Below are 27,393 nucleotides of genomic sequence, written 5' to 3'. Positions count from 1 at the left end.
TGTGCAGTGTGATTTTCGTGGGCAGTGAAGCTCCAACAGCTCAGAGCGTTCGTCGTTGGTTCCACAACACTGGATGATCTCCGAAATCGCACTGAACGAGCCGTGAGTGCAGCGACACCCGACATGCTCAATCCAGTACGGGATGAGTTTGACTATGGTGTTGATGTTGTCTGTACAGCTGGAGGAGGTTCATACTGAGACCTTGTACAATTACATAATAAACTTTATGCTCATTTAAACCATTTACAGTTCACTGCACTGATCTGTAACGATTTACAAGTAAATTAAACCATTTTGAATTTGGATTAATCTTTTTGAATCACCCTGTATAATCACCAGGCTAAGCTTTAAGGACGTGCCCGTGCCGTATAGGCTGCATATTTTGCACCTTATGCAATCCAAGATCTGTCACGAGTCCCAGGTCAATTGACATGGAATGACCCCGCCTTGTAAATCGGTGACCTTAACATATGTGCATCCACAACTTTATTTTGAGCTGTCATTTGAATGGAACTGATGATACGGCTGCTCTGATGGTGATAAACATGTAATTGACATCACACTGGCATTTCGTCTGCTCCCTGAGGCCTTTCCTTGTTCGTAGTTCAAGCCCATCAAGGCATTTCATGTGCTTTTTAGCCCAGACCTTAATAAACAGGGTTGATTTAAAAAGCTTTTTGGCTGCGTTTTGCAAGCTGTTGCCGCAGTGATTTCCTAGTTCGTATGGAACTTGCACCAAAAAGGAGGCAAGAGAAGAGAGGAGGAAGAAAAATCTGGTTGAGATGTAAAATAAACCTCATTTAAATATTCCTCAGATGCAGTTCCATAGACACATTCTCTCATCTGTTTCCTGCCCAAACACTGGTGTTCTCGGTTGGTTCTCTCGCCGAAGCACTCTTTAAAACCTCGCTTAAATTTGCCTCCCACGCCTACGAGGAGCACCGTCCTGCTCGGCGGCACGCAGACATCTTTATGAGCTCCGACACTCAGGATGTGTTTGCGCTACTCGCAGCTGCATGTATTTGCTTTTTCTCACTTCCTTCAGGAAGCTGTAATTACCAGTTCACTGTTTTACTGAGTAATCACTGTAAAAGCTCTGTTAAATGACTGATTTCAAGCCCTGCCTTTCACAGCGTGTGCCATTCAAAGCCGAGGCCTTGTAGAAAAATGTCACTTTTGCTGTGTTGGGAGAATTTGAGATCGTTGCTTCATAGCTGAGGCTCTTGACGTTGACAGGAAAGCCATGTAGAATTTCCTGCTCATTCGTTCATGCAGAAAGAAGAGGAAAAAGACTAAGCAGCGTATATTCTTAACACGTTATTCAGAATCATATTTAAGGCTGTGCATTTGTTTACCTGTAGAATGTGGTAGGGCACCAGTGGTGGACTAACAAAGTAAATGTAATTCGTTACTGTACTTGAGTAGTTTTTTGTGTGTCTGTACTTTACTGAAGTTTTTCCATTTTTGGTGAATTTTTACTTTCACTCCACTACATTTCAAAGTCAAATATCTCACTTTTTACTCCACTACATTATGAGAAATCTGTCACTCCTTTTGGTTTATGTGTGTATAAAAACGTAACATGTCAAAACGAAAGAAGCGCGAAGCAAAAACACCAATCAGGGGACAGCGGTCACTTTGTTTTGAGCTTGTTTTGACCTGTTGGTCATACCGACCCAGCGCAGCACACGGTTCAACATCAGTGCAGCAGCGTAAAATTTTGGGAGAGTCTATTCAACATAAATGATGAACTAACCTAACTTTGTGTAAATAGACCACAATATAGAAATATGTACTCATATGCAGTTGTGACATCTGAATTTATACAAACACTTAGTAAATTTGTTTTGGCTAGTTTATGTTTATGAACAGAGACCTACAGATGCAGTTTAGTAAAGGAAACTCATTTGTGAATCTGAGTTTAAAGCAAGTTTTTATTAAGTTGCCAGTAAATCTTAAACTGAAACTTTGCTTGTTAGCAAGTTATTTCAGAGCCTCTTGGTTCTACCTAATGGAAATTGTTTGCGGTCATTTTAGTATTTTCACCTAAAATGAGTTAATGAAGCAAAAGTCTTTTTACAAAAATGATAATAGGACATCAGAGCCATAATTAATCTTTTATTGCTTTTACTTTTGATACTTAAGTACATTTGAAGGCAAATATTTTGTACTTTTACTCAAGTGGAGGTCTAAATGGAGGAACTTCTACTTTTACTGGAGTAATATTTTACCTCTCTACTTTAACTCAAGCACATGGTTTGTGTACTTCGTCCACCACTGTAGGGCGCACATTTGTCCGTTGACTGATGCTCCTAAAAAAAAGCGCAAATCCTGTAGTAATGATTGTGGTGGCGGGAATAATAAGGCTGTGTTCCCTGGTTGCGCAGAGGCGACGTCAAGGCCAGGTAAGCTTTGAAGAACTTTTTAATTTCCTCAGGGAGAGAGTCAACCTTTGTGAGTTTGTAAATTGCTTAAAGCGTGGGAGGTAAAAAAAAAAATAGGTATTATCTTCGTTAGCCAATGACGTCCCTGAAGGTCTGGACCAGGCACTCGTTCCAAATGTTCCTCAGAGCGCTCCGCCGGCTTAATGGCTTTGAACCACTGCTCCTATTGATTGTTGTCTTCTCTCTTCCTGACAGCCTGTAATTAAGACCTTGCCTGCCTCCCACCTGGAATTCTAATTAACCAGTGTTTCCCCATGTTCATCGTTTATGACTTTGTCATAGTGGTCTCTGAAGCACACGCTGACCCGTTGACGTTTTTCGACCGCAGACATGGCATCTCATTCACTGTCGAAGTGATGTTCCTCACCCTCATTCAGTTTGTTCGGGTCACTTTTGAAAACCCGGTGACGTTTTTGGTTCATCTTCATGGCAGAAACAACTGTATGGGCTTCGCCTGCGGCCACAGCTTCACCGTTCAGAGCATGCGTCTCGACGTGGCTCGAACGCTTGCGGGAGTGTCCGTCATCCAGATGTTTTCAAGCCTCTCCCAAACAGTCAAAGGCCAAGGTGCATAAAAGTGAAGGATGTCAAGTACTGGCGAAAGAGGAGGAGGAGCTAGACTAGAGAGTGAGGGTTGAGTGTTGCAGCAGATATTGAAGGCAGTTGTGACTCATTTACTGCTTCTTCTGTCAAAACGTGTCCAGCAGATTTCTTCCTGTGTTGTCGCCTAGGGCTGGACGATATGGTCAAAAATGTTATCACGATAAAAATGTTTTCAGTAGGTATCGATATATTTCACGATAAATGACAAATCATTATTTCTTTCAGGTTTGAAGGTTGATTTTTTGCTCCTGAGTGGTCAGTTGCTGTTTTAAACTGTCCTTCATGGTCAGAACGTGACTAACACTCACCAAACAGTGGAACATTTCACAAATCTGTCATGGGGCAGTGGGGGAAAGTTTCTGATCAGCTGTTTTTACCAGCTGGAAAAAAACGGCTGCAGTTTTTCATAATTTAAGATAGAAAACAGATTATTTTAGCTGTCTGGTGACGAGCGCTGGGCTACCTGGTTACACATTTTAAACTGTTTAGTTTCTCAACATCATCAGCTTAATATGAAGAGCGAACATTAGCTGGCTCAGTACGTCAGTGATGGATCACACCGCCTCACTGCCGTCACTCCTACCACATCCCTGTCAGAGCATATCACTGTATTCAGACACCAGCTAGCGACGGCCGGGCTTCTCCATTCTATCATAGTAGTTTGAGGGGTGAACCGTAATAAATCTGACGCTCACTGTGTAAAAGCATTAACTGCAGTGTGAATCTCTCACACCAGACAAACAGAGTCCTCCTTTTAGGAACGTTTAAACTGAAATCAGGTCTTTTGTGTCTTGTTTGATCTACAGTAACATCAGTTCGCCGTGCTGTGTGAGTGACAGCGCTGCTCCAAGTTAGCCAGCTGCTAAAAACAGCTAGCCTGGGAAGCTAACGTTCTCCCGCTCTCCAATGCCTCACATACAGCATCCTCAGTTTACTGTCGTTTAAATCAGTGCAGCTCTTTAACTTTCGTTGCTTGTGAATGCACTAATACTAAAATATGACTGAGCGCTGTAACAGTGCTGTAGCTGTGAGGATCAGACGTGATTTAACGCTGCTAAAGCTGTTAGGATGTTAGTAAAGAGGTGAGTTCACTGTAGGACAGCACAGTTACGCCACTGATCTCGTCACTCACACTCGGTCACAGGAGAACAGATCGCCGGTCGCTCCACTCAGACAGGGATTATATAGCTCTACCCCCTTCAATCATGTTGAAAAACTCATGCGCACTTGTGGCAACAGCAGAGTAGTGTTGCTTTCAGTGCAGTAAAAACGCCACCAGGGCTGTCGCTAGAACGCGGAGAATGCTCTGTTATATCGAACATTTATCAAACTTTTCTTTTATTTCTATCGAGGAAAGTTATACCGCGATAATTATCGTTATTGCTTTATCGCCCAGCCCTAATTGCTGCACATGCAGGAAATTAACCCTGTGCAAATACAAAAAACAGTCATTCAAGTTCTGAAAGAACTGAAAGTGACCATATTCACTGTTGGGGCAAGAATCCAGAAGTTTAAAACAACCAGAGTTGTAGTAAACCTCCCTGGATAAGGGTGCAAGTGTATTTTGCCGATACGCACAGCGAGAAGGATCTATTTTCCAGTCCTATTAAGCGTTATAGGAGAAGGCGCATTGCTGTCATTGGCAAAGGGAAGTTGTACAAAGTACTAAATGCAGAGTTGCCAGTAATTACGAAGCACAAAAATAAAATAGCCAATTAATTTGTTTTTTCTCCATCTGTACAAAGGGTTCCAATAATTATGAAGCTGACAGTACATCATTTTTTAGAAATGAATGAATTAAATAAAATAACATAAAACAGTACCTTATTGGACAGACTGTTCCATTTATTGCTGTTAACAATTTTTAGCAGCATTATGTATTTTTCATCTCAGTGTCACAATATTATATTGTGTTTTACAACACGACATTTTTCCAGCACCAGTGCTACCTGCTGAAAATGTTTCTGTCCAGCCGTTTCATAACTCATCATTTTTTTTCCATTTTTATGCCGTTTGAAAATGCCAGTGTGAACATTTCTTAACCAGTAGATCAACAAATGGTTCAGAATTACTTTAATAAAATAGTTCTTAGATTAATGTACATTAAAGTACATTTCTCTTCTCATATAAAGCGGCTATTTCAGACATTCTTTAGTTTTACTGTTGTACGAGATTTTGTTAGCGACGATTTGCTTGCTGCACATTTTTTTGTATATGCTTACTTTGAGCTTTTTGTAGCCTGTTAAGAGCTTATGGTCAAAACGGAAAGATACTGAATCTTACTTTATCTATTTTAAACTCTGTCTTCAGTGGATTAACCCTTAGTTTATTTTGTTCTTATGAGGATATGAGTTTATCTGTCAGAACATGGGTCATATTCTTTTCATTTGTTTCAGGTCGTCTCTATGCCATGCAGACGGGAATGAAACTGGACAGTAAAACTCCAGAATGTCGGAAGTTCCTTATGAAGCTAATGGATCAGCTGGAGATGGTAAGAGTTGTCTTTAATCTTTGCTATGATAGCTGTACTTATTCATCAGTGCATGGAGAAATGTGTTTCACTTTTATGTTACATGCTACCCTCATTTTCATAGCTGAATGTAAAAGCAGACAGAGGGCTATACTGGAGGAGGGAGAGGCCATTACCTTGAGAGTAGTGGTCAGGAAGCGATGGTGACCCTGGTGTTAAGTGCGCCGTATTCTCATCCAGCTCCAAAGGCCTGGTTTATGGCTCTCCACACAAGGGGAGCAGGAAGCCGCAGCAGAATAATGTTTGCTTTAATGCTGAGGGATCATTATAGACATTTCGGAACCAATTAAGCCCCCTGGGGCCCTGTTGTCTCTCGATGCTGGCTTTTATTGTTGCTTTAGTCCAGTTTATTAAATGTCAGCACTGCAGAAAGCAACAGTCGGCAGAGTCTCCAGCCAGCCTCTTGGCCACATCCGGTCAGAAGGTTAAATGAAAGTTAGGTTTAGCTGTTTTTTAACCCTGTGTAAGGAACTGGTTCTTTGTTATGGCTATCTAGTATGCTGTATAATTAATATCTCATCATAAAATTTATTGCGGTACATTAAACTAGGTCTGCTGTTATCAATTATACTAGTAATTAGGCAATGTTACAATTAATTTGCCTTTTTTCTTTGCTCTACGGCTCTCGTAGTCTAAGACTACGTTCACGCAGCAGGTAAAAGTGGCCCAAATCTGATTTTCTCACCAAATCTGATTTTTTTGTTGGGCTGTTCAGATTATCTTTTAAATGTGATCTGTATGCGACATCAGTCTGAATAGATCAGCTCCGAAACTGACCCGCATGAGCAGAAGAACAATGAGTCACGTTGCTTCACGCGGCTCGTCCAGAGGTAAACAATCCTGACGATGAAGGAACGCCAGTCGCTCCCGGAGGATCAGCTTCATCTTCACCAGCATCACAGGAGCCATCATGAAGCTTCACTGACTGACAGCTGGGCTCATCACCCAGAATGTGTTCAGCTCTGCATAAACAAGGGCGCGTTATTCGGCTACAGCCACTTTTTTGGGTTCGCCAAACAAAACGGGCTGTAAGATGCTTTACAGACTGGCTGGAACAAAACAACATTAATACTGATCTGGCAAAAATTGACAAAACTGAGCTAAACTTGATATTGCAGCAGTTTTATGGCTCAGTCTGATTTGGTCAGACTCTGAAGATCAGACTACACGTTTGGCGAATAGTATTGGGTTCATTTCTGGCCGATTCCAGGTTGTTTAGCTGTTCTTCTGTCTCAGCTGCCGACTGAAAAGCTGCTCAGTGGTGATGACAGTTTGGGAATTTAGTGTGAGGAGCTGGAGAACGAACTGCCGGCTGTGCAGCGAGTGGGCGGAGCTCGATACTCTGACGTAGCAACAAGCTGCTCGTTAAGGAACTATAATTTGGTGAAGGAACTGCGAACATTAAAACATATTAAACGCCGCGTTCACGGCCCAGTTTATTAATTTATTACTGTATTTATTTAACTGTTGTATTAAAGCAGTAGAACACTCGAGGAGTGTGTTATCGCCAATAACATCACGGCTGTGATGATCTACGGCGACCAAATCACAGCCGTGATGTTATTTCGCGATAACACACTCCTCGAGTGTTCTACTGCTTTAATATATATAGTTCTCTGTCTTGGTTCAGATTCGCCTCTTGCCTACCTCACTAGTTAGAGGCTCATTTGCATTTTGCATCATTCTGCTGTATCAGTATTACAAAGAACAATATTACAATTACAGATTATGTATCAGGAATTGAGTGCTTGCCCTCAATTTATAATACTTTCATACTTTTAATGACCTTATGATGGTGTGATGAGTCACATTTATCATGCTGTCAGTGCAAGTCTCAGCAACACAATGCACAATACCTGTTCAGTATTTTTTATTTTTTTTCACTTAACAGTGAAGGCTTTCTTTAGTAACACTGGTCAGCCAGTTTAAAGGGACTGCTGTGTTCTTCCGTGCGTGAAGGACCCTTTAGCAAACCCCAAGGAATTTCTGCACAGTGACAAGATCTGGCCCCGCCACTTTGATTCAGTCCACACCAGCGAGGAGACGTTCAAATTTAATGCCGCCCTTTGCTCAACATGGCGTTTGCACGCTTCTTCCCCAGCTTATGGCTTTTATGTGCTTCTGCATCGCCTGAGCACAAGCAGTGTCTGTGCCGTGTCGGACGTTTTTCACAGGAAAGCTAGCAATTTCATTAAAACGTGAACAGTGTGGCCATTCAGGTGCCTGGGTTCCACCTGCTGAAATGTATCCAGTATTACTTGCTTTACTGATTTTACAGGGAAACCTGAGGCTCTCTAGCAGACTGTAACATCACACACCCGTGGCCACCGACCGGCTGAGGTTGTGGGCCTTGGGTGACGGCCATTACAAACAAGAAAATAGGCTTGACCACTGCCGCACTCTGACCTACATAGAGGAGAGTGACGACCCTGCAAATGTACTTAAGTACATTAACAAACAGGACAGGTGAAATTAAGTTCGCTGTTTTAGGGCTCAAACAACAAAATAGCCAACATGAACACATAATGTGTCTGCAGTATTTAAAAGTTGCTCATGGCAACTGGAGTTGATCATGACTGCAATAGAAGACGGTGTCATGCCAAGTTGCACGAAACTTGATGGGCCACGAAACGTCTTTTCTCTGAACGATCAGGCTGAAAATCATAGCTGTTGGGAATGACTGTCACTGAGCTTAAAAACAGTGTGGTGCACGATTCCACTAATTGCATGCGGGCAACTCTCCAGAGGACCCTCCATGCTCCAGTCTGTTAATTACGCTGCGCTTCTGGAGTGGAATCAAAGTGGCGGATGCATCCCAGGAATCGATGAGTCATGGAAACCAGGGCTTCTGAGAATAGCCGTCCATCTTGGATTTGTCCCACAGTGGCTTTAAACAGCACCCTGCCCCCTTTTATGGTGCTACGCATGTAGGTCAGATTCCGAAACAACAAAAGCACGAGCTGAGTTTTTAAACTGGGAGAATTGCTGTGCATTATTTGCTTTTATGTTGACTAATTTTGCTTTTTTGAGTACTTAAGTGAGCTTTTTGTTCTCTTTTTTGTTGTTGCAGATGAAAAAGGAACTCGGTGACAACGAGTCCATCTCTCAGGAGCTAGTCGGCCACGCCCACATCGAGAACTACGCCTTAAAAATGTTCCTCTATGCCGACAACGAAGACCGATCTGGCCGTTTCCATAAGTAAGCACAGGTTTTCACAGGTTTTGACGTTTCCGTCAAAAATATTTTGGTGTTCTTTATTCCTCTCACTGAACCGTAGCACCAAATAATCCCACCGTCGTGACTGCAGTGCATTCTGGGAGCAGGCAGCAGGGCTAAATTTAGCGACAAAGACTGGCTCTGTGCTTGGCTATTGCCTGGGAGTGAGACGGGTGTGGATTAGCCAGGTGTAGCGTTACAGGTCACTGTGGCATAATGAGGCTGTTGTGGGCAGTGACGTCACAGGCAGGGCCGAACCGGTTAACGAGTGCCAGCGAGCTGAATGCTTGGCACAGGTTTAGACCTCAGGTCTCCTAGAGAGGCACGGCTCAGAGTATTTTAGCTGCTCTTTCCACTACATGGGGCTCAGTGTTTTGCCTCAAGTGCCTCATATTTTTGCATTTGTTCTAATTTCTTTCTTGTTTACAGATTTCTTCTCACAAACATGTCGTCATCAGTGTAGGAAAACTTTCTCTTTCCAAAACAGTAACTTCACAGCATAGTGATGGTTAATTTAACAAAATTTTATTCCAGGACATTTTGGACTATTTTTTCCATTCATTTTCCATTGTAATGTAAAGTCCAACTGGCCATTTCAAGTAATAAATAAAAAAAGTTAAAAAAGAATTTACAAAGTTTTCCTATGGCAGTAACATCGTTTGTTTTTGTTTGTTTGTTTTGTTTTTTTAATTAAGACCCTGAGTACAAATCTTTAGAATATACACCGATCAGGCATAACATTATGACCACCTCCTTATTTCTACGCTCATTGTCCATTTTATCAGCTCCACTTACTGTATAGGTGCACTTTGTAGTTCTACAGTTACAGACTGTAGTCCATCTGTTTCTCTGATACTTTGTTAGCCCCCTTTTACCTGTTCTTCAGTGGTCAGGACCCCCATGGACCCTCACAGAGCAGGTACTATTTGGGTGGTGGATCATTCTCAGCACTGTAGTAACACTGACGTGGTGGTGGTATTCATGTGTGTTGCGCTGGTGCAAGTGGATCAGACTCCAGTGCTGCTGGAGCTTTTAAACACCTCAGTGTCGCTGCTGGACTGAATAGTCCACCAACCAAAAATATCCAGCCAACAGCGTCCTGTGACCACTGATGAAGGACTAGAGGATGAGCTATCGTCTCTGACTTTACATTGACAAGGTAGGAGTGTCTAATAAAGTGGACAGTGAGTGGACACAGTGTTTAAAAACTCCAACAGCACTCAGACCAGCGCAACACACACTAACACACCACCACCACGTCAGTGTTACTGCAGTGCTGAGAATGATCCACCACCCAAATAGTACCTGCTCTGTGAGGGTCCATGGGGGTCCTGACCACTGAAGAACAGGGTAAAAGGGGGCTAACAAAGTATCAGAGAAACAGATGGACTACAGTCTGTAACTGTAGAACTACAAAGTGCACCTATATAGTAAGTGGAGCTGATAAAATGGACAATGAGCGTAGAAACAAGGAGGTGGTCATGATGTTATGCCTGATCAGTGTATATAAGAGCAAACCTCAGCATGTTTTAATTGCTCAGCTCTATAAACTGAAATGTCAAATAAGGTTGTTAAGCTGTCATGATTTCTTGGTTAGTTGACGGTACATGATTGGCTGGTTACGTCACCTCTGACTTTTCCAAAGTATCAATTAAAACACCTTTCCATCTGTTCTTGTCTATTAGTGACAGTTGTTTAAACCATTGCTTCATTCCATCATGGTATTGTACAATAGACCAAGTTGACTAAGAAGGGACTGAGTATATCCTCACCATCATTTGCTTCCAAAAGTTACAATGCAAAGTTAGACTAAGACTGATATATAATAATAATTATGTAGGTCCCTGTCTTGGTTCAGACTCGCATCTTGCCTACCTCACTAGTTAGAGGCTCGTTTGCATATTGCAGCATTTTGTAGTATCAGTATTACAAAGAACAGTATTTCAGTATTGATTGACGGATTATGTATCAGGAGTGCTTGCCCTCAATTTATAATACTTTCATACTTTTAATGGCCTGATTATGTTGTGATGAGTCATGTTTACCATTGGTTCTCAAAGGACAAGGATTTCACAAGGACTCCACTGGTAGATTCATCATTGCTAGTTGGCAGTGTCACTCATGTGACCGCGAAACACACAAAAACAAGGCGTTGCTGACCATAAATGAGCCAAACAATTTTGCAAGCATTTGACAGCTCCATTGAGAGTCATTCTGAATAACGGCCTAATATTGATACGCCAATATTAGTAAAAGCTAGCTACTTGGTTCGGAGCTGTGTACTGCTGGCCAGGTGTGCTGGTGAGTGTTTTTGTTGCCTTCACTTACACTGTTTGGATATCATTGGGCTGGTACATTTTATAGAAGTCATCGTTCTCAGAAATATGTTAGCAGGTAAGTCACACAAGATTCCCCAAAGTTAAGCCCATGAGAATCACTGACTTAAAGAAATGGTATTATATGATTTAAAAATGGTGCAGGTTAAAATCTTTTCGTTCCTTTTGTTTTTTGTTGCTTCCATATACAGGAATGTACAGCGATGTTTTGCTCTTAAAGATCTCCCATCACAAAAAAAAACAAAAAACACTACAGAATGCTTTTTTTTTAAAGTAAGTTTAAACTAAAATCTAAATAAATTTAAACTAATGTTGAAGAATAATGCCATTGTAATATGTTAAATTAAACACGTGCGAATGGTGACGTTTCTTTAATAATATTTTGTTCCCTAAATTAACACCACCTTCTAAATGGTTGCCTAAAACTGTGATACTGTGAAACTATTATACAGGGTGATTCAAAAAGATTAATCCGATTTCAAAGCAGCATATTTTTACAACTGTGAGGCGCCTAGGAACCAATCACAATCCAATTGAAAGAGGGGGTCATAGAGTTTCTGACCGTCAGTGGAAGATGGCTCCCTTCAGTCTGAGAGGAGATGAGACCCCTGAGCAGAAAGCGTTCTGCGTTCTCCACTTCAATAAGAGTGAATCCGTCATAACTGTGCAGTGTGATTTTCGTGGGCAGTGAAGCTCCAACAGCTCAGAGCGTTCGGCGTTGGTTCCACAACACTGGATGATCTCCGAAATCGCACTGAAAGAGCCGTGAGTGCAGCGACACCCGACACGCTCAATCCAGTATGGGATGAGTTTGACTATGGTGTTGATGTTGTCTGTACAGCTGGAGGAGGTTCAGACTGAGACCTTGTACAATTACATAATAAACTTTATGCTCATTTAAACCATTTACAGTTCACTGCATTGATCTGTAACGATTTACAAGTGAAATAAATCGGATGAATCTTTTTGAATCACCCTGTGTTTTTGGCTGTTATCATAACCTGAAAATGTCAAACCTTAACACTCCTATTGTGAAAATCAGTTGCTCCAGTGATTTTCTATGTTTGCCTACTGCTTATCTGCTTATCCGCTTCCTCTGGGTTTCAGAACCAAAACCAAAGTTTTACAAGTTATCTATAAAACATTCATCTTAACCCTTAGGAGTCTTTACTGGTCTCGCTATTACCTTCATTGTGGGATTATGTAGTTATATAATCTCTTACATAGTTATGTAGTAAATTACATCATTCAGTTTACATTCAGTATTGACAGATTTGAGTCTGCTCTTCTTTTTTCTGTTTGTTTTAATATTAGGAAATGATCTATGAGTGAAAAAATATCTAAAATTACACCCAAGCTTTTGTTTTCGCCAGTGATGAAGGTTAAAGACCCCAGGCTTTGTGAAAATTGAACATAAAGATGTAACGCTGTCCGCTCTGTCAGCAGTTTTCCGGGTCACGAAGACCACAACCCTGAGAAGAACAAAGTTTTGACATTGTGTACCTTCATCCACTCTTAAGCCTCCCATCCTCCTTTTACTCATAAATGTTTTTGGTGTAGATCAGTCTAATGATACTGCAAATGCCAAATCTCACGCATCCTGTCCGAGGGCATCGCTCAGCCTCTTGGACCCCATTTAAAGATTCTGGGTTTGTTCGAAACAATGGGAAAGGTGGAGTTTTAAAATGTGCTTTACTGCCCTTATGATTGATTATGAAATGCTGTTTATCCAGCAGAGCGTCGTGCCGTGAACTGACAGAACTGCTATTGTCAACAGAAGTGACCCAGAAGTAGCACAGAGGTAATACAAAAGGTGTTCTGCCCTTTTGTACCATTATGCAAGTCATCTTCAAGAGAAGGAAATGGTAGAGAGCGTCCCTCCTGCGGTCGTAGCATAATGAATATCAAGAGTCAGAGGTGGCTGGAGTTTGTGCCCAAAGTGTTGACCCCACCAGATAAGAGGCGCACACTGATAAATTTTGCTTTTATTTATAGTTCATGTCACTATGATCATGAACACAGAGCCAAAGCGGAAAACACAGTTATTGAAATATTACGGAACTTACTAAACGTCTGTCTTGGTGCCGTTAATAACTGACTACTACATAACTTTATTTGAGTTATGGCTGTTTGTCATCATTTGGGAGCTACTAAGTATCAACACTTGCAAAATAGCTAATCAGCAAATTTGGCCACTTTAGGCTTGTGCTTTAAAATTAGTGTACACTGATCAAAAAAAGGCAGTTCAGTTGTTACTCAGTTATTTCTATGGCAGATAATCGGCAGCTAAAATTTCACCATCATAACAGGTCTAGTGGTTTTATTAATCTGTAGATGAGCATGTTCCTGCTGTCAGGTTCAGATCAGAGGATGAATGTCTTCTGCAAAATTGTCAGCTGTTTTATTAGTAACATAGTGACATTCAGTTTTAGCACATTTATAACAGCTCTCGTTTTTTGTCCCAGGAGCAAAAAAAGGCACAGCCGTTATAAAATTGTAACAGTGCACTTTTATAAACCTTTTATAACAATGTGGTTTTAAAATTTGCTCATACACCAACATTCATTTTGTATGTGTCGCTACTGTGGTTTATTAACCTTATCTGTATATTATGTACTTTGCAACCATGGAACATGAGTGTCCTAAAGGGGGGATTCCAAATTTATATGTAATTAAATGATTAAGATGTAGACAAAGTCATTCAGAGTGGTTTGATGTGGAAACTTGCTGAGAAACTTGGTGAAATGAACCTGGGGCCGTATTACAGAAACCTCTGAAGTTTGAAATCTTATCTTATCTGTTTAGTCACCATGACAACTTTTAGTTAGGACTGAATTCAGGACAGAAGCTATTACAGAACGTCAGTTCTTAATTTTATCATCGTATCCAGATATCGTAACTCCAGATAAGAAAGCAGTATTACAGAAACACCCTAACAGAATTTCCTAAATACTGTCCTAGCTTTAAGATAAACCCCAGAGCATCTTAACGTCTGTTTTAACTGTCTGTTTCTATTGTTTTATGCAGTGAGAGGCAGCACAGTTCACTATAACCAGCATAATGAAGTTTCATTTATCTACACTGAAAACGCTGCTTTGACTTGAGTGTTTTCTAACAATGTTTTAAAACCCCAGACGCTGCAGACTCGATCTCCACCGTCCCTCTTATTACCTTCATGTGTTAATGTTGATGATGAAATATTACAGTGATGGTGGTGAATAATGAGGAGACAGAGCTAAACTGTCTGTTTATCAGGAGGAATAACGTTAGTGCGCTCGGCTAAAGCATTTGGGAAATGGAGACTGAAACTGGAGACAGCGATGCTCTGATAAACAGCACAAAGCACTAAAACAATATTCTTGACTTTGTTTATCGCGCTTCAGTTTTGACCTTTTTTACATCAGTAACGGTAGCTGTCTGGCTAAATAGCTTAATTACATGTTAACATTTCAACTGTGCACGTATGGTTGGTTGCTAGGTAACAGGCATGACAGTTGATTGTCGACTTCGATTGCGTGAGTTGAGATTTCCTAACTGGAGATAAGATGCTGTAAGATAAGATAAGATTCCAAAATTAAGGTAAGATTTGCTTCTGTAATACGAAATTTGTGAAAAATCTTATCTTGACCTGTCAGATCTTTAACTTAAGACGAAAAGATAGGAAGTTTCTGTAATACAGCCCCTCATGTCTGAAGATTTTAATACCTTTAAGCTACGTCACAAGTTATTACATGAAATGATTGTGTGTATATGCTGCTGCCTAGTGCCTGAGAATTTGTTTTACAACAGTTTTGAGATAAAATGGCCATAAAGATATTTGCGAGAGCATTGGTATTGGTATCAGATCGGTAGTCAGTATCAGCTGATACGCTGAGTTTAGATATCAGTATCTGTATCAGGAGAGAAAAAATGGACGGGCGCGTATCTAATTTAGCGCTTATGAACTTGAAGCCCAAACCCGACCCATACATGCAACCTCGAGGCCCGACCCACTCAAGCCCAAATGGTACTGCTACGTTAGGCCACTGTAGAGCTGAATGGTTTCCAGAGCTGTACTGTGCCGTTCCGCACTGGTGCGTTCTCATGAGATTGGTCACTGGTTCCTTTTCCATCTGTTGTGCTGCTAATTCAGAACCATGAAAACCTTAAGAAAACTACACAGAATCGTTGCTCAGCAACAGCTAACAGGCTAAATGCTACAGCATCTTGATCCTGTGAACAGATGTTATTTGAACATCACTTAGCGGAACTGAGGCTGTGCTTTGATAGGTGGAACCATTAGCCTGCTAACTAACATTAGGTTAGTGTTAGCCTGACCCAGCAGGCTACAGCACAAAACACTACAGAGTGGGTTCGGCTTTCTGTCACTCCAACAACAGTCATTCAGCTTCGCTCTCTCAGATGAGAGGTTTTATCTTCTAACGCAACGTTAGAATTTTCTTTCCCATCTTAAATGCTGCAGCAGTTTAGAGCCGTTTAAGGTGGAACAGAGGAACAAACCAGAGATGGATCACTGAAGACATGATTTATGGTGCTTTACTTAGTTACTAAGCACTTGAGATACAGTGATAAACCGGTGTTTAGATTACACATCTGTAATACGCTAATAGTATTAGGTAATTTTATGAAATTGCTGATTGTACAGTGTCAGAAATAAACGGTTCTGCGCAGGTACATTTTTCATTCATCAAGGTACAATGTAAATGTTCCTTTAACCTCTTATTGACCAGGGTATTTTTTGGTTTTTCCATCTAAATTTACAGGACCAAATCGTAAGGCAAATTATTCAGTAACTGCATGAAATAAATGTACATTTTTATTTTTTTTTCTTTAAAAGCTCCCCTCAAATTAACAGAACATGTTTTATGATACACATATTGCTATATGCTTACAATTTACTGCTGAAAGACAAAAATCTGAGACGCTCTTTGTATTAATTTTATAAAAATATACAGAGCAGATCACTGAAGAGACGCCATCTGTTTATAGTTTATAGCCCAGATTTGTGGAAAAATGGGTCGACTTTCAGTAGAAAAAAAAAATTGTGAGTTCAGCTTCTTTTATTATAAGGGTTTAAAATTACATCACCCATCTATTTGACTGGAAAGAAGACAGTTACAGCCTCATACGACCCCCACCTTTAGAATGTAGCTTATGAAATATGAAAGCTATGAAGAATATGACGAAGTGCGTTTTGGAACCACCGGTGGTCTCAAGGAGTTGAAAAGCTTAAAGGAACAACAGTGGTTTTAAGGTCTGATTGTGAACCTTAAATAAGTTTTTCTAAGTGAAAAGTTCGTATTTGTACCTTTTCATAACCGAATGTTTTAAACAGAACCGTAAAATAAAAGCCTGGAGACGAGACGGGGTGTGTGGAGTCAGTACAGCTTAGAACATATCATTCAGTGGATTATGGTTCAGTTATGTTCCCTGACCAAAGGTACTGGAATGTACCCCAGTGACTAGAGGGGCACTGCCCTAGAGACAGTTTAGTACCCTTATTTCTGGGAGTGTACTTGCCAGTCTACCCTCCTCTCATACACTGTTGAAAGGTTCTTCCACTTGGTACTGCTCTGTTTTCCAGAATACTTAACATGCTGTGAATGAGCTCTGTGAATAAACTGGCAGTCTTTCCACCAGCTCATCTATAATTGATCATGACTAATTACTCGTTAACTTGGTTCTTGGTTTCTCTCAAACCCTGGAGCTGTTCTGAATGCATAAATGCAACTGTGAGCTAAAGGCACATATAAAAAAACAGCCCAAACATGTCCTGAAATCTGGGTTTTTATCAGGACATGTTGGGCTTGGGTCGGGTAGCAGAGCCCTGGTCTAATTAGTAGAACTTTTGAGAAGCAGCAAGACGTTCTTGCCACCTATGAATCGAAACCAACGTAATAACCAAGCATCACTGTGTCATTGTATGTTTGGTACAGTGCCACGTTGTACTTTTGTGTGATTTTCAGGCAAAGTGAAACAGGAATCGAATGAGGTGTGAGTATGATTAATTCCTCCCTGGATAGCAACAGAGCGGCTGTCTGAAGGCAGGAGTGTGCCTGACACTGTGGGTCACTGCACCGCGAGTGCCCAGAGGAAATTAAAAACACGAAGGAAACGTGTGTCCGATAATTGATATTTAAACAAGAGAACAAGTCCAGGGTCAGTGACTATGACCAATATGGTGATGACATCATTGCTGTCTGAGTAAAAGTGGTGCCTTTAGTGGTACCGTATGTAGAAAAAAAAAATAATAAAACCACATTCGGAAAGTCCGAGAATCAACAACCGAAAAAATAAAGAACGCTGCAAACCAGTAAGGATTACGAGAAATAGGCCAGATTAATATTCCTTTCCCATTCGTAGAAACCAGCCCGATTTATGAGAAACTGGGCCTGTGCAAACAAGCAGTAAATTTTATGTAATGCAGTTTTTGGGGGATGCCGAGGTGAATGTTTATGGGAGCTGACCTTGAATGAGAAACTTCCTCAGCTTCTCAATACATTGGTTTTGCTTTCCACCTTTCAAAACTTCTAACAAGGCTTCGATTGACACGACTCCCGTACATATCTGAGGCCCCAGGAAGGCCTGTGTTTTTAAAGTCATACGTGTTCCTGCAGGCTCTCCTGTGACTCACCTGGCTTTATGATTTCGTCTGGGTTTGCGTGTCTCAGAACACCAAAGGTTTCTTTTGCCTTTTCCTGCAGACCCTGTTTGAACATCAGAGCCTTGCTTAGATTTCATGTCGTTAAGGCCAAGGTTACGTTTGTTTTGGTCTAATACTTTTCAACAGCGTCTTCTTACTGTCAAAGATCACATTCATCTAAAATTAGCAGCCTTAAGTGATGATTTTATCGCCGTTTTCAGCACCTATAGTGTTTCGTTCTTGAGTCCAGAAAGTTGTTTAGACACTCGTACGCTGTTTTTCCTAAGACTGATCCAGGAATGCAGAAGATTAAAGTCTCTCTCTGTTTCTGAAGTGAATTAGCAAACACAGTCGCTCAAACAGAAGTGTGAGTGATTATGGTAAAATCCACTGTGACAGTACAAAAGCATGTAAACTGCTGAGTGGACTGGTTGTGAAGGTGCTCTTCGATGTTATTTGGGGTGTCAGCTGATGTTTAAGGAATAAAAGTACGGTTATTACAGTCCCCTTATATACGCTGGATTTGTTACATAACACTGTCTACAATCATGATGGTCATCATGGGACAGACGGATAGACAGGTAGACAGACGGATAGACAGGTAGACAGACGGACAGATAGATAGATAGATAGACAGACACAGACGGACAGATAGACAGGTAGACAGACACAGACGGATGGATAGACAGGTAGACAGACGGATAGACAGGTAGGCAGACGGTTAGACAGGTAGGCAGACAGACACAGACGAACAGATAGATAGATAGATAGATAGATAGATAGAGATAGATAGATAGATAGATAGATAGACAGACACAGACGGACGGATAGACAGGTGGACAGACACAGACGGACAGATAGATAGATAGATAGATAGACAGACACAGACGGACGGATAGACAGGTGGACAGACACAGACGGACGGATAGACAGGTGGACAGACACAGACGGACAGATAGATAGATAGACAGACACAGACGGACGGGTAGACAGGTAGACAGACAGACACGGACGGACAGATAGATAAATAGACAGGTAGGCAGACGGATAGACAGGTAGGCAGACAGATAGACAGACAGACAGACACAGACGGACAGATAGATAGATAGATAGACAGACACAGACAGACGGATAGACAGGTAGACGGATAGACAGGTAGACAGACGGATAGACAGGCAGATAGATAGATACACAGACAAGACAGATAGATAGACATGAACTGAGAGAAGAACAGATATACAAAGAAATGGATGGGTGGGTAGGTAGGTAGATAGATAGAGAGATAGATAGAGAGATAGATAGATGGATAGGCGCTGAGTGGTATGATGTCGTCTAAAGAACACAATGAGTATAAACATAAATTATAGACATAAATTATGCCACAGTGTGCTTTTCTGAGCGTATCATGGGTGCCGTTTTAGAGCACTCACAAATGGCGTATTATTTATAATTATTATAAGATTTATATTCAATCACAGGGAGCCTGTCAAATTAAAACTGCACAGTAACAAGTAGCAGAATGAATGTTTGCCCTTTTATTCATTTGTTTATTTATTTATTTATTTATTTATTCAACTGATTTTTTTTTAGTAACTGAATTAATGTTGGGCCTTTTTTGTTTGTTGTTTTACTTTTTTCCCTTTCATTTTTTAATTTTTAAAGTATACTTTTAACTTGTTTATTAATTAATTTTTGTCTTTGTTTATTAAAAATTATATTTATTAATTTATTTATCTCCCATCCTTTTCCAGAAACATGATCAAGTCTTTCTACACTGCAAGCCTCCTGTTGGATGTGCTGTCCGTGTTTGGCGAGTTGTCAGAGGAGGTAAGCCTCGAGCTGCTTGTCTTTGTAGCCTCTCTGAAATGTTTGTCCATTCTTTGTTCATCATTGTAATATAGAACATTTTAACATCAGTGCAGTTAAACGGTCACTTTCAGACAGATGCACCACTATGAAGTAAGTAGAGCAGCGTTTTCAGAAGTCCTGGTCTGACCCAAATGTTAATGTAGTCAAGTTTCAACAAACATTTCATGTCTATTTGATTGAAGTAACATTTCACTATCTTGGCTGTAAATATGTCTCAGTATGTGCTAATATAGGCTAAAAATATAATCTAAACGAAAACACAGACTTACTTTGCTCTACTTTAAGCTTTAGCTCAGCTGTAGCTGCTTTTCTCGCATCTCCGGCAGGAAACTTTTCCACAGAAGTAGAACAATTTCTTGTAAAATGTCTCTCAGTGTTCAACTTTTTATGAGACTGAAGTCGCTTCTCATTCTTGTTCGAACTTTCCCGTTCCACCTTAAATGGTGCCTGAGGTGCCAGAATGTAGCTAACTATGTAGCTAACTGTTGCACCATTTAAGGTGGAACGGCAAAGTTTGAACAAGAAGCTGAATGAGAAACTGACTTCAGCTTCACGACTTAGTTTGTCAGTTTCTCGTTGCAGATTAAACAATTCAGGAAACCAGCTGGAGTGATTATAAATGCAAATGAGTTCTTTCGTCTCCAGATTTTCGATGTTCGTCTGTTTCTCTCTGCTGTTTTGTTAGCTGCTAGCTAAAGCGTGAATTAGCAGTTCTACATTAACTCCAGAGTTTAAGACCATTTATTGTTAAACTGTGTTGAACGATCAGCAGAGCTTTATTTTACTGCAAAGGCAGATTATTTTATTATTACCTACAAATCTAATTCAGCTGTGGAGCCACAACAGGGCAGTAGAAGAGCCACATGTCGCCGACCCCATTGAACCCTGGGCTGATTGTTCAGTTATTAATCTAAAGTCGTATTCAGTAACATCTATGAAAGATTCAGTAAGTGCTACATAACCTGAAATGTGTACTTTAAATAGTTTAGAGTGCGAGGAATTGAACTGTAGAACCACAGATGGGCCTTTCAGTTCACTGGGCTAACTGGAATCAACAGCACCACCTGACACGCTTGCATCCCTGAACCCGAAAGCCACACAAAAACCAGCAAAAGATGGAAAGAACTGAGCGAAGTGAAAATCAGCGGCCAAAACTGCGCCTCACCACTCACAATGTACACAGTGCAGCTTTCGCCGGTGCCGATTCTTGGGAAACTCGTGCCTGGAAAGTGTGGGTAATACTGGCCCACCAGCAGAGCCGGCCTCTGATACTCTCTTTCCAGCGTGCCTATTAGACCATCATTGCTTGGTCTCCATGGTTGCAAATGTCTTTCTTTCTTTTTTTTTGAATACAGAGGGAAGTGACCTGTGTCTGAGGATGGACAATGTTTCATTGAGTGCTGGTCGCTCCCTAAGGGCCAGACATTTTCCTACTGTAGAGTGCCGATTGGCTCGACTGTTTTAACTGTGCGCCTTGTCCGTGTAAAGCTAACCCGGACAATGGCTCCTCAGAATCAGTCCTCCATTATAGTGCTGCTTCTCTCCAAGTGGGCCACAATGAAGCCGTGCCATATTGGATTACTTGTAGAAAGGGATCATTTTAGCACCGGACTTAAGGGGACACTGCACTAGTGGATGTATTAGTAGGTCTTGAGTGGTAAAAGGAGCTCGAGAAACTTTTTATTGAATTAACTGCTGCATTTCTAGGTTGGAAATCTTTAGTCCGCTCAGAAATACGCAACTCTGTTTTGCTTTATTCCACTTTATTCGCATTATTCCTCTGCAGATAGTGGCCTTCTACAAATACCCTCTGTAAAATACAGAAAACTACGAATCTCTTTAAGTTAGCATTTAATTAAAACTCTACATATCGTGGTTTTTATTATCTACTTTGATATTTCATTTTCTTCTGATTCTAAATAAATACTAATGATTTCTTGTATCACTGTTTTATCACCGGTCTGTAAAGCACTTTGAGCTGCCGCCGGCATGAAAAGTACTATATAAATGAAAAATTATTATTATTATTATTATATTATATTATATTATATTATATTCTATTATTATTATTCATTCAAAACATGGTAACACTTTCTATGAATGTCACGTTTGTAAGCATCTATAAACACAATTATAACGTCATAATGCATTCATAAGGCATCATAAACATGGCTATAAATATTTATAAAAATGCATGACACGTTATAGCCATGCTTATTATGCATTGAGTTGTTAACATAATACATTATAAGTACTGATCATAACAAATTATAAGAGCTCATAAGTCGTATTTGTCCGCTCTAAGTAAAGTGAAGCGTACTGTACTAAAGCCTCCTCCAGTGTTCAGAGTGAGGCTTCAAGTTGAAGTATTTACTGAAGGATTTACTGAAACACTAAAACATTCACAATAAAGCACATTACAGGCTTCAAATGTCAGAGTTTAAACTAGAGCTGCCATCAGTGTTTTACCCAGTGTGGGAAAGGTAATGTTCACCACCGTTAGCTTGGTATTTGTCTTTACTTTACGCTCTCCAAGCTGGGACTGACTTCTTTGGCACTGACAGTATTAATAACGTGTTATTGACACTACTTATAATGGATTATATGACCAATTCATAATGCATAATAAAAATGGCTATAAAGTGTAACTCAGTGTAATTAATTTTTATAAATATGGTAACACTTTCTGTGAATGTCACCTTTGTAAGCATCTATAAACACATTTATAACATGTTATAATGTATTCATAAGGCATTATAAACATGGTTACACTGAATTACACGTTATAGCCATGTTTATTATACATTATGATTTGTTAATATAATGCATTATAAAGTGTGTTAATAACATGTTATACTGTCAGTGCCAATGAAGTCAGTCCCAGCTTGGAGAGCGTAAAGTAAAGACAAATACCAAGCTAACGGTGGTGAACATTACCTTTCCCACATTGGGTAAAACACTGATGGCAGCTCTAGTTTAAACTCTGACATTTGAAGCCTGTAATGTGCTTTACTGTGAATGTTTTAGTGTTTCAGTAAATCCTTCAGTAAATACTTCAACTTGAAGCCTCACTCTGAACACTGGAGGAGGCTTTAGTACAGTACGCTTCACTTTACTTAGAGCGGACAAATACGACTTATGAGCTCTTATAATTTGTTATGATCAGTACTTATAATGTATTATGTTAACAACTCAATGCATAATAAGCATGGCTATAACGTGTCATGCATTTTTATAAATATTTATAGCTATGTTTATAATGCCTTATGAATACACTATAACATGTTATAAATGTGTTTATAGATGCTTACAAACGTGACATTCATACAAAGTGTTACCCAAAACATTAAAAAGGACTGAGTTTTATTACCTTGCAGCAGCTGCAAGCTGTACAATATTGTTTCTTAGTTGGGTACCACTTTACAATAAGACTACCCTTATAAGTGGTTTCCGAATGGTTTAAAATGAGTTTATTAAAGGTTATTAATTAGGTCTTAAACACCTTAAAGATCATTAGTAAACAGTTATAACACATTAATAAAAGGGGAAAACGTGTGCTGTTATATCTGATGACGCTGACCCTTTAATGCTCACTGATGAAGAAGACAAAGTAAGATAAGCAACCAGCAAGAATTGTGGTTTAACTACACACTTAAAAATGATGGTTCTTTTAAGGGTTCTTTAGTAAAGAAATTTGTTCTATATAGAACCATGAACTTTGCATGATTAAAGGGTTCTTTGTATCTTGAAGTGGTTCGTCAGATTGATGTAGAATAGAACCTTTTTGAAAAAGGTTCTGTATCACATCAAAAATGATTCTTCTGTTGTAACAAGCCTGACATCGCAACAATAGAGGAACCTTTTTTGGTGCTATTTAGAACCCTTTTCCGCAATGGTTCTATGTAGAACCATCTACAGCACATTCTTCAGTAATCCGAAGAACGCTTTCCTCACTGTTGTAAAAATATGGTGCTTTGAAATCGGATGAATCTTTTTGAATCATCCTGTGTATTTTGTTTTATTTGTTGTCTAAGAAAACTACATATTTGTGTTGATTATGCTTTTACCCGACCTCTTGTTTTGGCAAAACACAGATTTGACCAAATAAATAAAAATGAAAATACATTTTTGGTGCAGTAGAAAGAAATGCATCACATCATGATGCAAAAACCAATGTAATATAATGACATTTAGTACTGTTCTTGCTGAAGCAGAGAATCTTCTGAATCTTTCGCTGTGTTCCAGTCAGCCGGACTGTGTCAGTAAAACCCCCGAGTAGTATATCCATTTCAAAGCTCCCCAGTGTTTCTTTGAGGAATGAACAATTGCGAATGACTCCTCAATCAGTCATTTCCACTTAAGTGTTGACCCAGACTTCAGTGCCGCAGTGAAGGTTTTTCGCCGTCTCGGGCCAAATTCAGCCCCAAAAGCCAAACAGTCTTAGCTTAATCTCCTCCTGCAGCCTCCTATTGTGCTGCTGTGAGAGAGCCGTAATTGGCATGGCTTATCTTAATCATTCTCACTCTTGACCCCTTCCAGAACATCCAGCACAGGAAGTATGCGAGGTGGAAGGCAACCTACATCCACAACTGTCTGAAGAACGGCGAGGTGCCTCAGGCCGGCCCTATTGGAATGGAAGGGGAAGCATATGGTAAGTTCTGATATAATATCAGTAGGACCCCCCACCCCATCCCACACCCCCAAACCAAACGAATGACTTCTGCTAACAAAATACACTCCAAGTAGAGCCTTTTCCTCCAGTTTGAGTTTGGCTTCCTCAGTGCAAGCCAGCCAGGCCTGAAGCAGTAAAGGTTAGCATATTGTGTGCCTTATCAGATTCAGAAAGGCCTGCGCTAAAATGCTGGCAGCTATTTATGTACTGATTCTTTTTCTTTTTGCTATCGCGCCGCAGCATCGGCACGGCCTCCCTCTGCAATAGCGTGAAAATGATCTGCTAATGCATGACCTATCCGCTTCTGAAGGTTAGGATCGTCATTAAGAAAACCAAAGGGCTCTTTCATTAGGGTTCTGCTTGATGCTGATTATACTGAGTGGAAGTGAATAAACAGTTTTTTTTTTCCCCCGAAAAAATGTTATTTTTTTGTGCACGGTTTTCGTCCTGTTGGAGATGCTTTACATAGAAAAGTTAAAATGTGCATGTAGCATGATAATTATCTTAGAATATTTTTAGATCAGTTGAATTTTACCTTCTTGATGAATGAGCAGCGGTACATTAATAACAACTATCAACGATATTCAAGAAAATACCAGTTAATTTGACCATTTAGGAATTTGAGAAAATAAATATCTAATTAAAATAAACTTAAACAATTAAAAAATAGAATATTTTAACAGATACATAAATAAATAAATACATAAATAAATAAATACAGTTCTGTGAAAAAGTCAGAGATCACCCATCATTTGTTTCATGTCCAGTCAAACAGCCGTTGAGCACAGATCATTCGTTTTTCAGTTTCAGCAAAGTCTCAACACTATTATTATATTATTACACTATTATTATCATTATTATATTAGTATATTACATTTTTTAGTGTATAATTTTTGCACCCACGTTAACTTGAACTGCTACTTTCACCCCCTCATCCTTCCAATCTTCAAACCCACAAGTTACAGCTGTGTCCTCCCAACAAAAGCTGCTGCTGAAAGAGTCAGTCATCATGTTCCCATTCAAAGAGGTACTAACATTCACACAAACAGATACCCAAACTCATCTCAGCTGCCTTGCAAATTTCTCTTATTTGCAGCTAAAATAACTAATGAACTTATTTCTGATGAGATTAGATATGTGACAAATCACTTGCCAGAGGAAGAGGAAGGTCAAAGGAAAATAAATGGAAAAAAAACAGGAGTGAAAGATTATGAAAAGTTAGATATTGATTATATATAGATAGTTAGATTACATTAATGGGACTCCTAACAACCGTGCAAGACTTGGGCTATGTTCACATTGCAAGCCTCGTTGCTCAAATCCGATTTTTTTCTCAAATCCGATCTCTCTGACACGATGGTTCACACTCGTTTAGGTAAGTGATTCAAATCTGTCATTAATGTGACGAACCGGTGTCCTGAAATGACCCTCATGAGCTCATCCTACTCAGTAACGTCACGTGAATGAATCACGAGCATCATCAGCACAAACTAACGAGCAGAACGAGCTTCGCTGAGAAGATCATTAACTCTGATCAGCTCTCAGCTTCATTATTAGAGCGAGACGAAGGAGAAAAAGGTGAGATGAGCTGCTTTTCCACCGTTTACAGGCTTTAACTTCTGTTCGGCGCTGCTGCCATGGTAACGCTGAATGATGGCCACGCGCAGTGGAGAAAAGCACATGAATTCCAATCTGAGTGTCACATTAAGGTCACATGGCCACAAATCAGATACGTATTTCGTTTATAATAGGTGTATATTTAGTTTAATTTTCCTTTAACCCTTGTGTGGTGTTCAAGTCTGTGGAACCTGTTTTCAGTCTTTACCAAAAGAAAAAATGATGTGATTTATTATTATTTCAACCTCAGATTCTTGGCCTTTGTTCATTTTCTGTAAAGAACATATAAAATAACCCATTTTCAGTGTCTTCACTCTGTTCACCCCCCACACATTTATATTACACATGTGGTGTTGGGCTGAACCAGCGGGGAGTAAAAGTGTGGAGGTGCTGTGTCCTTCACTCTGTTCTCCTCCTGGCCTACTGTGTGTAGGTGTGTGTGTGTGTGTGTGTGTGTGTGTGTGTGTGTGTGTGTGTGTGAGGGTGGACAACATGGACAGGCTGCTGACTGGCTACAGCTGCTAAAGGAGAACCCTACGCTGGACACTTATTTTGATATTTTAAACATCTGGTATTTTTACATAAATTGTTATGGCTGTATTGATTTAGAACAACAATAATGTGGTGGGTCCAGCAGACCACTGAGTAACACACACACCAACACCACACGAGGGTTAAAAACATGTTTTCTGACTGTATGACAGGAATTTAAATAATAAAAGGTGGGTTTGACACAACAGCATGTGGCAAGCAACTCCACACAAATAAGTTTGTTCATTGGTAAGCTTGGATAGTTTTTGTGTGTGTGTGTGTGTGTGTGTGTGTGTATGTATATATATATATATATATATATATATATATATATATATATATAGCAGTTGCTGGAAGAAAACCTTGTATCTCCAAAATGGTAACTTTACAGGAGAAGGAAAAAAACTACTTTTCTTTTAATGGAGGTCAATGGAACCAGAATTTTTTCCAAGTCATTTTAGGCCGTTTCTTTTAGTCCATTCATCATGAAATTCACACACAATGTAAAGGGTAACAGGCCTTTTCAAATTATGTCAAAAACTGAAACGACAAATATGGGGATACGAGGTTTTCTCCTGACAACACCGATGTATATGTATAAAGGATGTGAAAGGGACATGTAAAGTATGTGATGAAGTCCAGGTGATGCTGTTTACACGTAGTAAACATGTTGCAACGGTCCAAGGAAGAGGAAACAGTTATAATTTGATACACAGGGGGCCTCAGACCAACAATGCAGCACACGCAGAGGTCATTTACTTTGTTTTTCACTCATATATACAGTTAATTTAGAAAGAGGAGTCGCATCAAGGCCTTGAGGCCATCTCGTCCTCCTGAAGAGCAGAACGTGAAGTAGTTTTGCAGTATGTGATTTGAGACTGTAAATGATTTTATTATGTTTTATTTTAGATTAACATCAGCTGTAGTGCAGT

At 40.0% G+C, this 27,393-nt stretch overlaps 1 protein-coding gene across 1 annotated transcript in view; it reads left to right on the top strand.

The window, feature by feature from the left end:
- vta1 (vesicle (multivesicular body) trafficking 1) overlaps positions 1–27,393 on the top strand; it is a 69,191-nt gene that overhangs the window by 17,241 nt on the left and 24,557 nt on the right. The window contains exons 2-5 of the mRNA XM_036581227.1: positions 5,444–5,538; positions 8,648–8,775; positions 19,524–19,599; positions 24,181–24,292. Coding sequence (XP_036437120.1) covers positions 5,444–5,538; positions 8,648–8,775; positions 19,524–19,599; positions 24,181–24,292 — 411 coding nt within the window. The remainder of the gene's footprint in view (positions 1–5,443; positions 5,539–8,647; positions 8,776–19,523; positions 19,600–24,180; positions 24,293–27,393) is intronic.

Source organism: Colossoma macropomum, unplaced genomic scaffold (assembly GCF_904425465.1).
Source record: "Colossoma macropomum unplaced genomic scaffold, Colossoma_macropomum, whole genome shotgun sequence".
In the NCBI taxonomy this organism is placed as follows: domain Eukaryota; kingdom Metazoa; phylum Chordata; class Actinopteri; order Characiformes; family Serrasalmidae; genus Colossoma; species Colossoma macropomum.
This window is presented reverse-complemented; position numbering and strand designations above follow the sequence as displayed.